The sequence below is a fragment of the Rutilus rutilus genome, assembly GCF_951802725.1.
Source record: "Rutilus rutilus genome assembly, chromosome: 12".
Lineage (NCBI taxonomy): Eukaryota > Metazoa > Chordata > Actinopteri > Cypriniformes > Leuciscidae > Rutilus > Rutilus rutilus.
This window is the reverse complement of record NC_140217.1, coordinates 21,729,500-21,746,629: the sequence shown is the minus strand read 5'-3', so window position 1 is coordinate 21,746,629 and position 17,130 is coordinate 21,729,500. Positions and strand designations below refer to the sequence as shown.

The following is a 17,130-nucleotide window of genomic DNA, read 5'->3' as shown; positions in this document are numbered from 1 at the left end:
GCGGGGTGGACTCATTTAAAGTAATGTAATTGTTTGTTTTTAGCCAGGTTTCTGTCAAACACAGCACATCTAGGTTATAATCGGTAATCATATCATTAACAGTAAGTGCTTTTGAAGTAAGGGATCGAATATTCAGCAACCCAAGCTTCATCATTTGGTCATTTGTATTATATCTGTTTTTTATTTGTTGAACATCAATTACATTTTTAACCTTAGATGGGATTGGAATTTTTTTGTATTTCCTAATTCGGGGAACAGACACAGTCTCTATATGATGATATCTAGGTGAAAGAGGCTCTATGTGATGGGATTTATTTGATTTATCTGACGTGAGACAGCTAGCAGACGGTCGGTTGAGCCAGTCTGTCTGCTTCCTGACCTGAGCCCCAATTCATGTTTGAGCTCTAAGACCTCTAAGTTGTGAACAACCGTTTTCAAATGTGATAATAATAATAAATATTACTTGAGCATCACATATATTAAAATATATCAAAATAGAAAAGTTTTTTAAATTGTAACAATATTTTATAATATTACTGTTTTTACAGTATTTTTGATCAAATAAATACAGCCTTAGTAAGCATAAAGGCTTCTTTTAAAAACGTTAAAATAAATTTGTGTATATATGATTTTATGTTTTACAAAATCACAATGATATCAGATATTTCTTTTAGATAACAGTGGTGCATAGAACTTGTGTCTCGGCAGTCGTATTGTTACGTATTGTCCACCACATGTCTAGTCCGGAGTGACACGTGGGTCATTCTGCTGAGTCTTTATGCAGTGGATTAGCAAGAGTAAGTTTTAGCTCATCTCTCAAGCTCCCAATCATTCCATCTCTTTATCTCGTTTCCAGTTATTCTTAGCCGTCTTTTACTTTCTGTTCTTTGTCTCACCGCATTGTCAGAGAAAGCAACATTTTTGTTGCAGCCATGAATCAAAAGGTTGTTCTGATCACTGGTTGTTCTTCTGGCATTGGATTGGCACTTGCTGTTCGTATTGCCAGAGATGAGAAGAAGAGGTTTATGGGTAAGACCAGCATATAAAATACATACAAATATTGTCAATGTAGGTTATAGTAGTATAATAGTGGTGTACATCAAGAACAGTTGTGAAATTTTGCTTTTGTATTGCACAAATACTGTTCAAAACAAACATGCATTTTTTTTACATACATATTTATTTGTTTACAACCTTTTTTTACACATTATCAAAAAATAAATGTCAAAAACCTACGTAGATAATATATATTTTCCACTATTAATGGTTAAAGACCAGGAGTGCTTTTGTTATCCCGTGCCAGGTACAACTGTAACACTGCTCTGGGACAATTCTTAGAGTGCCAAATTAGACAGTAGGTCTACATTTAAGTGAAATATACTGACACATTTTATACTAAATCATTGTAATGTATGCATATGTATCAGTTCAGTATTTTTGTGAATTAATTATTTATAAGTCTTAATTATTTTTAGTGGTGAAACAACAGTGTTACAACTCTTCTCACTGATCACCTTGGATGTTTGCCTGATTTTCTCAGCAAATTAGCACACTAGCATGTCCCAAAACTGTTACCCTGTTACCCTTGTTTTAGTTCAAATGAAATGTACTGTAGGCTATATGTCTGAGCCTTGGAAGTGTATGCCACAGAGAGGAAACTTGATAAAGGGGAAACTTTGGAGGACGCAGCATGTCATACTTTGGGACGCACATTGGAGATCAAGCAGTCATTATATCATTTTAATGTTAAAAAGTGCACACAGATTATGTCAGTTTGAACTTGCATGAGTAAGGAAATATTCACAAGGTTACAACAACTATGCTCCGTTTGCTTGATATGCTGAGAAATTGCAGTAAAAAAAGTTTCTCACAATATTTCTTCATGTGTATCTTGTGGATTGTCTTCAATAAATTGACTTGGCTTGAAGATTTTCTTAAAGCTAAGCTTTAATCTATTAGTAATTAAATGATGACTGTGTTCCCCATCTGTTATCTGAAATCACATAGACTGGTCAATGCAAATGTTAGCAGACTATAGTTTAAATGGAAGTTAAGCTAAATGTTTTGACTTTGGCAGTGTATGCCACCATGAGGAATCTGGCTAAAGGAGAAGCTTTGGTGGAGGCAGCGGGTCGTACTTTGGGACGCACGCTGGTCATCAAGCAGCTCGACGTGTGTGACGAAAACTCTATCAAAGCCTGTGTCAACAGCCTGCCCATGCGTAGAGTCGACATTCTCAGTAAGATTTTATTAGATGTACTTCTTACGTAAAAACACAAATGCTTTATTGTTATTTTCCTTTGTTTCAGTGCTCTAAATAATATTATCTCAATAATAAAATACTATATGTTTATCGTATATTAATGTAAACACTATAGTATTCACTTAGCGGCCATTGCATTTGGTAGCTATACTGATATTAGTAGTAGGAAGTACTAATAATACTAATGTTTCTAATACTAGGAAGGATCAGAGACAGCATAATATGGAGCCCTGCACGTGACATTTAATGGAAAAAAACAAGATATTGTGGCCACGAGTTAAGAATTAGTTCCCACAAATTATAATTTGTTCTCTTGTTTTAGGGGCAGTTTACATGACACGTTTTTACACACCTCTGTTCTCTGCGTTTCAGTTAGTAATGCTGGAATGGGAATAATTGGCCCCATTGAGTGTCAGACCATTGATGAGATGAAAACTGTCATGGACACCAACTTCTTCGGACTTGTGCGACTCATGAAGGAGGTTTTGCCTGATATGAAGAAGCGAAAAAGTGGCCACATAGTGGTCATCAGCAGTGTCATGGGGATTCAGGGTGAGCCTTATATTTGCGTCTGAGCTCTTTACACCAGTAAGTGAGAGAACGAACTTTGGATACTTAAAGGATTAACAATGACTTAAAGAAGATCTGAGAGGATTCAACAAGATTTTGCCATCTCTAATCACTGTTGTGTTCATGTACACAGGTATTTTGTTTAATGACATTTATGCTGCGTCCAAGTTTGCTGTTGAAGGGTTCTGTGAGAGTCTGGCAGTTCAGGCTCTGAGATTCAATCTAAAGTAAGTGATCATATGTAGGTCCAAGCACTGAATGGTCCCAAATCCCCCCCACTACCGAGGAGTAGGCTACATTTATTGGTAACACTTTATTTTGATGGTTCCTTTAGAACATTCTGTTGACTAGGCCTATAAGTAACTTTGCAACAACATGTCATCTAACTCTCATTAGAGTGTTAGTAGACTCTCTGCTTAATATCTGTTAACGCTTTTATTGTGATGGTCCTCCAACAGACATTCTACTGACCACACCCGTCGCTATGGGCGGGCCATAGGGGGCCGGGCCCGCCCCCAAAAATGCTTGCGTGTGTATTTGCGTGCGTGTGTGTCTCATGGCAATGCATATCCCTCTGTTGACTCCTTTAAAATGCAATGTTTGAGAGATGCTTCTGGTGTTACATCTAATATGTTTTATAGTCAAGCTTTTTATGGATATTCATAACATTGCTTCTATATAATGTGGTGTAGGCTATAGGCTACCTGGTCATATTTCTGTTGGTTATGTTTAACGTGATGATTACGTGCTGCGCGAATAGAGTATACAATTATTATAAATATACGTACTGTAGGCTAATAATAATTGTGCCCTCCCATGCATTTCATATGCCCCCCTTAAGACTGAGGTCTGGCGACGGCACTGCTACTGACTATAAGTAACTTACTGCAAGTACATGTCAACTTATTCTAACCCTAACCCTACCAGTCTACTAATACTCTAATGAGAGTTAGTAGACATGTAGGTGCAACGTTACTTATAGGCAACAGAATGTGTTAAAGGGACCATCAAAATAAAGTGAAGCCCATTTATTCATTTAGAAAACACTTATCCAAAACAAGCAATATTCATAATATATAATACCAGGTTTATAAAACTTAACTAGTAAACACGCTAAAACAGAGGACCAATGTGCACATACACACATCCATCCATCCATCCATCCATCCATCCAAAACTATGTAATAAATTTACTAATAACGTGTGAGCTACAATCAACTTGCTGTTCCCCTAATTCATTCAGATCTCCAAAATCTTGAAACTAGCATACATAAAGGGTGTCTACTGTAATGTTGTGAAAGCTGGCCACAAGTTTGGGCTGTAATAAAATAATTTATATGCTGTAAAATTGTCATAGGACAACAGTGCACCTGTAGTAGTGTACCTGGTGTTCTGCATGTTTGTGTGAACAAACATTGACAAAACTCTTGACACTTCTGTTCTACTAATGCTCAGTAGCTACACATTACCTCAGTTTTTTATGGCAGTTTTGTGTGACTGGAACTTTTTAAAATTTCCAAGTTTAAGAGAGCTCAGTTCTAGAGTTCTGATGTGTGTTGAAACCATTGAATGCCTTGGCCGTCACATTTAAGTTGTCATTGTATGTCTATTATATTTGCATCTGTGCAGTATCAGCCTGATTGAACCAGGACCTGTCGTCACAGAGTTTGAGCGTAAGGTGTATGAGGAAGGCTTGAAGATAGACCTCTCCAAAGCTGATAAAGTGACTGCAGATATGTTCCAAAACATCTACATGAAGAATTACAGCCAGATATTTGAGAGTCTTGGACAAACACCAGAGGATGTTGCAGAGGTACTTGGACAAGACTTCCAAAAAGTTTCATGCAGCAATCTACCATTCCAATAGATGTTTTGTTTTCTCTCTGAATTACTAATAGTCCATACTGTATGTCATTTCTTCTCTAACCAGCACACATTCAAAATGATTACCATGGAGAACCCACCATTTCGCCATCAGACTAACACTCTGTACACACCCATGACCACCCTGAAATATGCAGATCCAAACGGTGACCTTCCCATTGAAACCTTCTACAAGATGGTGTTTGAACACGACAAGGTGTTCAATGCAAGTCTCAATTTCCTCAAGCTTCTGCGCTGGAGAAGCCGTAAGAGCTTCACTTTGGAAAAATAAAGGACTGTCTCTTGACTTACAACTGAGGAATACAACAAGCGGTTCATCTTAAAGAGGCAATAAACATGAGAAGTGCTAGTAATACAAAGTTTCAGTCATCGCTCAGGATTGTAGAAGCTAGAATAGGAGGGATTAAGAAATAGCAAGAGCAAAGGAATATAGTGAAATTGATAGTGAAATAGCATTCATTTATTTATTTTTAGGTGGCTGCAGTTAAGGGAGTGAAGGCCCTGATCTTCCTGAATGTTGTACACTGCAAACCTGCATGATTATGCTGTGTAGCAATGTGGTCTTTGAAGGTCAGCTGGTCATCAAAAATGACCCCAAGATTCCTTGCTGAACTAAATGGAATTATTGTTGCAGAATTTAGCTGGATGGTTCCCCATAATAAGAATATCTCTGGATAAAACCTGCTGGATGGGACACCCCTGTTATACAGCCATATTATCTTTGCAAGCAAAGACTGTTTTCATACACTGTAAAAAAAATCTGTTAAATTTACGGGGAAAAAACTGGCAGCTGTGGTTACCAGAAATTTCCCGTAAAAAATACAGTAGCAACATTTTAGGTTTTACAGATTTAACTTAAAATTAACAGTAATAAACCGTATTTCATTATCTGATATGTTAATTTACCGACCTAGTTAAGTATTAATATCTGTTTTGTACCTATGTTTTGTACCATAGTAATACACTGACAACCAACAATCACAGCAGTAATGAGAGTCACATGATTAATCAAAGCTCATCACAAGTAGTTCTTCCACAAGAAAGTTAAAACTAATATATTTAGAAGGTGCACAGTGTCATTCACACAAACATTACACACCATCATGGTAATACACATGACATTTTAAAAATACAATAAACATTAATTTAATAACATTAAATGTAACATAAAACCCTAATGTACATGAATGATTATAAAAAAAAAACTAAGAAAACTATGACAAAACATAGTTATTTCAACAAAAATACATCAAATGTGAAGTGTCACGCAGGGAATTGTGGGAATGTCAATTTACGTTTTTCCACTGTAAATTATACAATGACTTGTTCGTTTTTACTTCCAAAAACTGTAAATTTAACGCTATTTTACAGTAAAATGACATTAAATTTACCATTAGATCTATTACAGTTATTTACGGTATATAGTAAGGAAACTTTCTGTTAACCAATTAACAGTTTTTCACTGTAGCATTTTTACAGTCTTTTACTGTTAAAATCACGATCATTTTTGTCATCATTGAATAAACAACTGAGTATCACACACTACCAGACTTTCAAGTAGTTTCAAACACTCACACAAAAATGTGTGTTTTGCTACCAGAAAACAAATGACAAATGAAAAAAAAAAGACATGTTCTAAAATTTAAACGTTTGATATCCTCCAACTGGATGGAATCGAAGTCTGAAACAAAAAAACCTGTCCCCATCATACACAATGTGATTTTTTTTTTTTGTGCAAAATCTGTAAACTCTGACAATTTGCATTGCCTGCTAGCTGCGACTGAAGACATGTAGCATCCACGTGTTCAGAAAACCAGAGCAGAAATCTGGGCAAAAGTTGTGTAGTGTATTCCAGCCTTAACTCCAGACTGCGTTTCAATTAATAACCGCATGCACGCAAAAAGCTAATCAACCGAGAGTTCTGGATTTATTTGATGGTAAGCACTGGTGGATAAAGTACTTGAAAGCCACACTTGAGTAAAAGTATAGATATCTTACCAGAAAGTCTTTGATAGAAGTTAAAGGGCACCTATTATGCCCCTTTTTACAAGATGTAAAATAAGCTTCTGATCTCCCCAGAGTGTGTATGTGAAGTTTTAGCTCAAAATACCCCACAAATAACTTTTTATAGCGTGTTAAAATTGCCACTTTTTGAGGCAGTGCAAAATCATGCCGTTTTTGTGTGTATCCCTTTAAATGCAAATGAGCTGTTTCCCAAAAGCATCGTTAGCCAACTATGGTTGCAATCTCCATCGTTATCAGCATAGTTTAACAAGTCAGTGTTTCCTGAAAACATAGTTCCAAAGAACATTCGCAAACAGCATCACAAAGTTGTGTGTTTAGAATGACAGGTCTCGACTTGTGGTTAAAAGCATATAGTTTCTAGTTTTCACGACATGTGGACTTAATAAATCCGTATCTTGAGCAAACTAAGCAAGCTGACATTCAGTACAATCTATATCTTTTATTTAGAATACATACAAATGTAATTTACATCTTTTAGTTTGTCAAGAGATTTAAAGCGTCATTACATATAACGAGCCTCTGGTTGAATCTGGAAGTAAAGCAAAATAACTGAGAAAAATGAGAAATAGTCCTCAGATGTCATGTCCGTAATTTATAGCAAAACATTTAGCATTAATTCGATCTCAAACAGATTCAATAAAAGTTGTTATTACTCCACCACCTGCGTGGCATCTTTAACCAATGAACAACCAATTTGCGACAATACGGTTTTGGGAAACAGTCGTGACTAGCTAGCTGATTTCTTCAACGATGCATCGTACTATGGTAGTTAAGCAGCGAGTTACGTCGTTGTACGGGAAACGCACCCCTGGACAATGTCATGCACACTGAAAAGTAAGTCGGATGTTAATGCCTACAGAGCCAGAGAATATATACTGTATGGAGATAGAACAGGTATAGTTTACGGTTATAACTTATGTTATCACCTTGCTTTTATCCACTACAAGCCTGTTGTAGCGGACCCCGTTCGAATGATGGCCAAAACTTTACTGATGAGTTTATTGTAGGCTACATCACACAAAAGATGAAGCGTCCGTTTTCACTCCAGAAAATCACTGTAAGAGCTGAATAAAACAGTACAAGAAGTGCGCATTAAAGTCATATCCATAAACTCTCTCTCTCCCTTTCATAATCATCAACATACACAGCGAATTACACAGAAACACTCGTTACAACTAACAGTAAACAAATATATACAGACTTTATGCCTTTTTGGAGGGTGCTTAATAAACTGGTAAACTTAAATAATTCTGATGAACTGTAATAGTGTGTGCTCTCCCTTTCAGGGTAACGTTTGGCCTATTGCTCCGGAGACTGCAAGCTGGATCACGAACATTTTGTACTGATCCATCCTTGAGTAACAACTTTTTAGCAAAACCTATTTTGTATTGTCCCTTTCTATTGACTCTTCTTCACAAAGCAGTCTGGTGTAAAATGATTTAATAATAAATGCATTTAGGTATATGGGGTGCATTCTCTTTAAAAATAAAAATGAATCCACTTCGTCTTCAACGGCTCTGATGTCAGGAGTACATGAATACTGCTATGCACACTCTTACATCCAACAACAAAACACCTGAGTTGCTTACCAGACATTGTCGCTACAGCTGCTCCTGTGTCGAAACAATGGCGGACTGTACAGCTCACTCAGGGCAGGTCTATTCTAAAACGTCAGTGTCTGTCAACAGTCGTGGGAGGGGCCTGTGCAAACAAAGTGACGTCACTTTGCCCAGATTCTGCAAATGGCTTGTTCTGAGACTTATGATTCTGCTTATGCTTATTTATGGGGTTTCAATTTTTAAAAAAAACACTTGGTGGATTTTGATCATTATTGGGTGGTTGTGTACTGTCTGTTACAACCAGTCTATGGTTACAACCACTGCCGCCTTGTGTTGGAAAGCCGCAATGGCCATGTGTCGGGTGGCTGGTTGTATACAGTTACCCTGAGTTGTAACGTGAATTTGTTTCCCGCTCCAGCAACAGATGCAACCTGGGAAATGAAATCAACCGCGGCTGTGCGAGCACACGAGTAGTCTATGGTTTGCACATATGCTTGCTTGCAGTCTGTGTTCTTCCGACTTTATTTTGTAGTAACGAATATGCTTTGGGGAAATTTAGTAAAAGTATAGGCCTACATTTTATTTAGGAAATGTAGTGGAGTAAAAGTAGCCTAAAAGTTGACAGAAATATTAAAACTCTGTATAAATATTAAAACTGTTCTGTTAAAGATCATTCCATTATGAAAAAGACAATCAGATTGTACAATCCTTTATTTTAAATCACAGAGAGCTGGCTAAAAGTGAGCAAATTGTTCATAATAGTTCTGTTACCTGTACAAAATCTATCAGCTGAGGACATCTGAATGAATTGCTCTTAATTTATCTAATCTTTTTTTCTTTTTGTCATCTTTAAGTCTTATATTAGGACTTTGAGATTTCGTTGAAATGTAAAGTGCATCATAAATAAAATGTATTATTATTATTATATAGATAATCCTATGGCAAAAAAAAAAAAAAAAACATGCATAAATACCTATAACTAATATATATAGCCTATATATTATTCCTTACTTTCAGTTTATATCCAATTAAATAAAGTGGAAGATTAATGTAGTGTACATCATGAATGAAACTAATAAGTTCTTTTAACAACAGTGTTGAGGAGCTATTGAGGCCTATACAAATCTTAACATGTGTCAGGCAAAGGAAAAGGTAACATGAGAGTTTTACAGTGTGCACTTTGTTATTCTTCTAGGTATTTACCTATAGCAACTAATGAATCGGAAGTCTCACACATTCACAGAAAATAACTTACTTCTGCATTGCAAAATATCCTTGTTTTACATGTCACGTCATACTTCCTGTCTAAGTAGCCGATTCTGAATACGCTGCAGCATGGAGCAGACCATACATATGTTGATGTGAATTCAAAGGTCTTGCTAGTGATGTTAAAATCTGACCATCCAGCTGTATATGGGCCACTCCCAAAAAATCAATTTTGCACCTTTCTCCATAATGGCTTGACACGAACTGCCCCCTGAGTAGGCTAATACAATTTGAATTTAATGCAAATCGCCTGACTGTGGTCTCTGGAGTTTTAGTAAAAAAAAAAAAAAAAGAGTTTTATAGGCAGAAATGAAACATCATGTTGTGCTATTAGAGTCCAACCCCTAAAGGGGGCAATTCAATCCAGCTTGATTCAAATGTAAAACACAAATGTAAAATCACTTACAGCACCACCTTGTGGCCAGGCCTCTCAAAAACTGCTTTGCATATCCCAAATGTCATGTTACTCACCATTTTTCTAAAAATTGTTTTATTTATATTTTAAGAAATGCAGCGCTTCTACCAGGGAAAAACATCAAAAGCATCAAATCACAAAATTTGAGCATTTATGAGGAGGATTATGTATAATTAGTGCCCCCAATGACCTAAACGTGAGGGAATTTTGGGTTCCTTTTGTCTGTGTGTACAAACTAGCCTATAATGCAATATTATAGGTCTACTATTATATTACAATAATGTAATATCATAAATGTATAGTAATATATACACAGTAGCCTACAGTAAAAAGAAGGCGGAGAAAAAGAAAACCATAACAAACAACAGAACTACCCTGCTTGGACCCCAACTATGTAACCACATGCCTTTCCCAAATCTTGAGCTCGCCATTGTAGTTTTAATTCAATACAAACATACCAGGAGAGTACACAATCAAATATTTTAATTCGGCGATTAAATTCCTTAATTCCCGTTTCTTACAGTAGGTGGCAGTATCGCGCAATACCACGAAACAATAACAAGCAGAAGAAGCACCGGATATCCGGAAGTGTTGCATTGTGGGGTTCATTTCGTTGGTCGCTCACCGAATGGTTGAAGTAATGAATTAATAGCTTTTGGGTGCTTCATTTCTGCACCGTGCTTTAGCTGAACAAGCGTGGCGTTTATTGGTTTACCCAGGCAGCTTGAGAATGAACGATCGGAGTTGAATCATGATTATAAAGGCGCACAGGAACAGCAGCAGCACTGATGTGTGGATGTGGAGAGTCAGCGTAAACTGATCGACCGAAAGGTACTGACTCCTCTCATCCTCCAAACACTTACACTCTCTCCCTGCATTTGAATTCAAAGCTATATTCAAAATTGCATTCTGTCGGACAGTGTTTTAGCGAGCTGCTATAAGAAAGCCGACCAGATCGTCTGAATCTCCACACAAAGCCGTTGCTGTGGGTGCATCATCATTAACATCCCATTGAACCTCCTCGCCTGGTTTCGATTTCCTTTAAACTCTGAAGCACCTCGGCAGCTCATCCCTCATGGCCTCTTCATCGGGGAACGACGATGACCTGACGATCCCGAGGGCGGCGATCAATAAAATGATTAAAGAAACGCTTCCCAATGTGCGAGTAGCGAACGATGCCAGAGAGCTGGTGGTGAACTGCTGCACAGAGTTCATTCACCTCGTCTCATCAGAGGCCAACGAGATCTGCAATAAATCAGAGAAGAAGACTATATCCCCTGAACATGTTATAAACGGTGAGGATGGCACTTCTTGATGATCGCGAAGTCACTAACAGCTCATTTTTTTCCTTTTGGAAGAGGGTTTTATTCAAAGCTTGTGCAGTAAACTGGAGTTAAAGAGGTAGTTTGCTCAAAAATGAAAATGCTGTCATGCCACCCTCACCCGTATTTCTTGCTTGCTTCTGTTGAACACAAAACGAGATGTTTGTCCGAATGATAGTGTCTGATAACCTCGGTCACCATTCACTTTCAATACGTCTTTTCCAAACAATTCATATTGAAAACATGGGTGGTTCGTCGACAGTTACTCACCTTCATGCTGTTCTAAACCTGTATGAATTTCTTTCTTTTTGGTAACCAAACTTTTGACGGCACCCATTGATTTCCTTTTTTTCTACTATGGAAGTCAATGGTTGCTGTCAACTGTCTGGTTACCAATGTTCTTTGAAATATCTTCTTTTGTGTTCAACAGAAGAAAGAAAGTCATACAGGTTTGGAACAACTTGAGGCTGAGTAAGTTCTGACAATTTCATTTTTGGGTGAACTACCCCTTTAAACAAGACTAAACTGTTCTACTGGTCTTAGCTGCTCTCACAATGTTGCCAATTTGGTCAGATGACTGGCTTTAAAGGGGTTTTGGGCACTTTTCAGATGCTCAGCCTGTGAGACTTCGGTCTGAAGGGCCATCTTAAACCAAGTTTGATGAAAATTGAAACTCCAAACCTTCTGTGGAACACAAAAGAGGATATTTTGAGAAGTGTTGGCCTCTTTTGTCTATAAAATGAAAGTCAATTGCGTCCAATGTTTTGGACACCAGTGACTTAAATTGTTCTTTTGTTTTTTGCACAGTTCTTCAAAATATAGGCCTGGTTTCACCAGACAGGGCTTAGATTAAGCCAGGATTAGACCTTAGGTCAACTTTGACATTTAAGTATCTTTTATAAACTTACCGTAGAAAAAAAACATTACTGGTGTGCATCTTGAGACAAAACAATGGCACTGAGATATATCAGTACAAGTTGCTTTCAGTTAAAGCAGCTCAAACATGCATTTTAGTCTGGGACTAGGCTTAAGCCTTGTCTTTAAAAAAATAGTAATAGAAAGCAAGTCATATCCTCATGTTATTCCAAACCTGTAAATAAAGAAATTAGGCCTATGCAATTTTCATTTTTGAGCGATCTATCCCTTTAAATGTTTTGATCAAATGCACTATGGTGGGTTTGAAGTGAACCTACAACCTTTTAGTTACCAGCTGAGATCTTGGACAAGATGCAGTATTTCAGTATTAAGTTCACCTTTCTACAACACGTTGATGGATATGATTGTATTACTCTCATGTAAAAGATTTACAGCATTTAGATAACGGTTTCTTGTTCACCTGCGGTTTTGCATTTCACTTCAAACTTGTACATCTCTCCTATAAACCAATGTAACAGTGAATGCTTTTTTTTGTTTTTCTTCAGCACTTGAAAGTCTAGGTTTTGGTTCATACATCGCAGAAGTAAAAGACGTTCTGCAGGAGTGTAAAACTGTAGCACTTAAGCGGAGAAAGGCCAGCTCCCGACTAGAGAACCTTGGCATTCCCGAGGAAGAACTTCTACGTCAACAGCAGGAATTATTTGCCAAGGTAAAGATCCTGAAGGAGCTTGAATTATTCGTGAAACGGATAAATGGACCTTTTCGCTCTGTAGCTTTCCAGTTTGTTCCCAGCCTTGTAACTTGATTAAGTGTCTGTTCTGATGAGTTGTGCTGTCTTCCAGGCACGGCAGCAGCAGGCTGAGTTGGCACAGCAGGAGTGGTTACAGATGCAGCAGGCCGCCCAGCAGGCACAGTTAGCGGCGGCTTCGGCCAGTTCCGCTCAGCAGGCCGGATCTTCCCAGGATGAAGATGAAGAGGACGACATGTGAATCCCGGCAGGCTTTCTCCGAAGCACACAGATAGATTGACAAATATATATATATATATATTTACAGACATGTGCGGTCTCCCACACACACACACACACACACACACTGTCCTCCGTAAAGCTTAGCAGAGAAGGACCTCTGCAGTGTTGTCTCCTATATGAACTTTTAAATCCCAGATCAACAGTATAAATTGATGCTGACGGTTCAGGGGCAGTCATGGGTGCTCTCCTGTGATTTGTTGCTACGTTTGCCTCGATTCACTTGTTAACTAGAATTAGTAGCTCTTGAAAATCCCTCTTTCTCATTTGTTCCTGATTTAATTGAAGGCAGTTGTCACCGTTTCACCGTATGTGTGTGGGAAGGATGCTAAGTCATGTGATGTGGCTGTGATGTAAGACGTACCATGTTAATTGTCATTGGTTAAATTCAGGAGCTGCTGTTTTGAATGGCTGCGTCCTGTTTTAGGCGATTTGCTTATTTCTCTTATATTTGTCTTTGTTATAGTTTGAAGAGACACAATTGGGGAAATTTTTTGGAAAGTGACTTTTACAGCCGATCATCCCCGCTTCCGTATTTCTCTTTGTTCTGCTGAGTGAGATCAGAGAACGTGATTTGTAATGTAGGATGTTGCTTTTTGGTTCATTTTAGTTCGAGTGAGGATAAAGATTATGTAGATAGGCTTTTACCTGCCCTGTGTTCAGAACAGTATTCCAAGGAAAAGATTTACATGTGCAGAATAAAATCTGTCTTATAGTACCAAAGATAGAAGAAACTATAAAAAAAATTCAGTCACCAGATAGGCTTTGGAAATCTGCTCATGGTATTTGCTCTCTGTATGATATGAGTGCTTTGGTGCAGATTGCGCTGAACGCTCTAACTTACACTTTGTACAATGTTTTGATAGCAGATTTTTTTTACAGGTGCAATGTGTAAAAGTGGAGTTGTGAATGTGTGGTTAATTCATATCTTGTGATGACTGGTAAGGTGTAGTCGAGAAGCGTATTCACATGCCTTTGCAAAAGCTGTAAGCTGTATTCTCTAAGCAATAAAGTCAACCCGTTTTATAGACAGCCTGTGTTCTTTTTTTTTTTGGTTAATGGAAAGTTTTAAAGTGGACACGAAATGGAAGTTACGATTGTGTTTTCTTGTGACATATTTTAGTGAAACGCCTTCTCGAACAAGAAAAATGTCGGGTGGGACTTGATTTTGTCCATCGGGAGTTGATTGGATGATTGTGTGACAGGTTGTCTCGCCCTCGCGCCAATAAACACGTCATCAGAGAAGAGATGTCGTTGCAAGAGGCAGGAGAAGTTTAAGAGGGCACGTGATTTAAAAAAGAAAAGATTTGCACCGATAAATTATAAATAATTGACAATTGATTTAATGGTGCCTTTAAAATAAAATAAAAATCAATTACAAATTTTCTGAAGTTTTCATCCCAGACAGCAACATAGTGTCGCTCAGATCCGGGCCACATCTGGTACATGTTGAATCCACCTTTTAATTTGTAATTTTAAAAAAACATTCTGGTAATTACTATAATCCCAGACAGCAACATAGTGTCGGCCCAGATCCGGGCCACATCTGGGCCGACACTATGTTGCTGTCTGGGATTATAGTAATTACCAGAATGTTTTTTTAAAATGACAAATTAAAAGATTTATAACCCAAGAAAAAGTGCAGAAAATTGTGACCGTTTCTATGACTTAACATGGAAATCCTGCCCTGTAGTATTTGAACTGGGTGGTGCTTGTATTATTATGGTGCATCTAACTGACAGATGGCGCTCCTGCAGCAGTTAAAGAGACGAGAGTCTTACTATGGCGAAGGCATTGAAACATTAATATTAATTACGCTAGGTGACGTTCTCTCAGTAGCCCAGAGTGATTTGCTAAATCATTTGATCTTGAATATGATCGTGTTACGTGATTGGACGCTTTAACAGGAAGGTGACTAGGAACGTCATTATGACCTAATTAATATTCATAAGCTCTGCCTCTGCCATAGTAGAATTGGTAAATTCCCGATGTGGACGTGTAGAGAAACTGTTGCGCTCCAGTCCTCCACCGTTCCCACCATTCCGCTTTATTTACGCCTACAGAAGTGAAAGGTCGGTCGGTTTCTGAGTTTGGCTCCATCAAATAAACAGAGGCAGAGCATTCAAATAGATTGAAAGAGTAACTGTTATGAGGTAACAGTTATTGCAAGGAGAACTTTATATACGTGTGAAGAATTGCCATCGACAAATCGGTCTGGTTCGGCATTCCCGTTTTTTCCTCATACTACCGAGCCGAGGTACGGTAAGTGTCAAACTGACCGCATGTATACTGTATGTATATAGCCTAGGTGTTTATATCTCATAAAGTGCTAAATCTGTTCAGAGATAAATAATCATATAAATGTTTAGCCTATAAACACAGTTGCACGGTTGATTTTGATCTTACTGGCTTTAGTCAACATTTACCTGCCTATTGTTTAATAGTTGCTCCTGTAACTATTATGTTCCTATGTAATGATGTTATTGATTCATGTTCAACAATGAGAGAATATTATTGCTGTTAACATGTGTGGTGCATTTATTTAATTTACATGGATGTGTTGCCAAATGTAATCTTATACATTATGAACGATACGTTTTTTGTCAGTTTAGAATTAGCTTGTGTCCTCACTGACATAGCTGCTATCTTTAGACACAGTATAACTAGTAATATTCTGTTGTTTTTGCTATGGGATGAATGATGAGTGATTGATCATATCACAGGAAATATGACAACATTCTGTTCATGTTATCCAGAGGAAATGTTGTCATTCTGACTGACATGAACCAGATCTGTAAACTTACTGTAAAGGACTTTGTACATTGATCTGTTAAATGCAGGCAGTACATTTCAGGTTAGACATGAATCGGTGGTCTGGGTTTTCTCATAGCAAGAAAAAAAAGAAAAAGGAATTGGTGTGGACAGCTGAGCCTGTTCTCTCAGTGGAATTATTTTTTGGAAACTTTGATACAAGATACTATTTTTATATATTGTATTTACATAACATTTGTAACCTGACTGCATGCATGTTTCTAGTCAGTTGATCCTGTGAAGTATGTTTTATTTTTTTTATCTTTAATCTTTACTAGTATTTCCTGCTTAATTCACTTATTGCCCTTTCAGGCTGAATTTATTGAATGAAAATAAAATGTACAGTTATAGTTCATCCATTTTTTTGGTCATTATTTATTGAAACTTATGTCTTTCCAAACCTGTATGACTTTCTGTCTTCTGTGGAACACAAAAGAAGATATTTTGAAGAACTCTAAAGGCTTTTCACTTTTTGGGAAAGTTAACCCTGGGTCATACTAAACCCTGAGTGAACAAAATCCTAGGTTATCTTGTTTCACGTTTCACACTGCTCATAATTTACCCGGGGTTAACAATTAATCTTGGGTATTCATAAGATGACATTTCACACTCCTATATTTGCAGTGCACTAGAAGAAAAGGTTCTAGAACCTTAAACGGTTCTTTCAAGTGCTTTATAGAACATTTTAGGGGTTCTCATCATTGGATCATTTTATGGATTTAGTTTTAATTATTTAATTTAAAATCATTTTTATTTTTAATTACATTTTATGAACTGAAAAGCTTTAAACATACTTTATCACTTCAAAAAAATTAAATAACTTTTTTAGAATTTTGCAATCATTTAAGACATTTCTATATAGAATCTTTTTAGCATAAAGCGTTCTTTGAAACGGAGTCAAGAACCCTAGGGTTCTATATAGAGGAATTGATTGATTGACGAATGTAGCACACAACCTGTTTACATAAAGACTCTAAGCATTGCGCATCTTCATATTGCCGGCGACTGCTACCAAGTTTTTCCTGAATGGACTTTCAGACTGGTAAGAATGAAACCCTCTCCTCTTCACTGCAATTGACGGTCAAATGCTGAAGCGTACTGTTTATACATCA

At 37.3% G+C, this 17,130-nt stretch overlaps 3 protein-coding genes across 5 annotated transcripts in view; all 3 read left to right on the top strand.

Moving 5' to 3' along the window:
- Positions 1 to 693: 693 nt before the first annotated feature.
- LOC311301246 (retinol dehydrogenase 8) lies at positions 694 to 5,114 on the top strand. Its single transcript, XM_084426219.1, has 7 exons — positions 694 to 797; positions 908 to 1,029; positions 2,078 to 2,239; positions 2,636 to 2,815; positions 2,967 to 3,060; positions 4,463 to 4,646; positions 4,764 to 5,114. Exons 2-7 carry the CDS (start codon positions 933 to 935, stop codon positions 4,986 to 4,988), a joined length of 942 nt encoding a protein of 313 aa, XP_084282345.1. The 5' UTR covers positions 694 to 797; positions 908 to 932; the 3' UTR covers positions 4,989 to 5,114.
- A 5,434-nt stretch (positions 5,115 to 10,548) lies between these two features.
- Positions 10,549 to 14,239, top strand: dr1 (down-regulator of transcription 1). 2 transcript variants are annotated; one of them, XM_084426272.1, is made up of 4 exons: positions 10,549 to 10,813; positions 10,903 to 11,277; positions 12,726 to 12,889; positions 13,023 to 14,239. In XM_084426272.1, exons 2-4 carry the CDS (start codon positions 11,058 to 11,060, stop codon positions 13,167 to 13,169), a joined length of 531 nt encoding a protein of 176 aa, XP_084282398.1. In that variant the 5' UTR covers positions 10,549 to 10,813; positions 10,903 to 11,057; the 3' UTR covers positions 13,170 to 14,239. The 2 variants fall into 2 exon arrangements, with proteins under 2 accessions (XP_084282398.1, XP_084282399.1); XM_084426273.1 differs by having other exon boundaries at positions 10,549 to 11,277.
- A 507-nt stretch (positions 14,240 to 14,746) lies between these two features.
- Positions 14,747 to 17,130, top strand: part of gng12b (guanine nucleotide binding protein (G protein), gamma 12b) — a 62,362-nt gene continuing 59,978 nt past the window's right edge. Inside the window, exon 1 of one of the 2 annotated variants that reach the window (XM_084426278.1) lies at positions 14,747 to 15,464. The gene's annotated coding sequence lies outside the window, so the exon portion shown is untranslated. Of the gene's footprint in view, positions 15,470 to 17,130 lie in introns of both variants that reach the window. The other variant, XM_084426276.1, reaches the window with a different exon arrangement.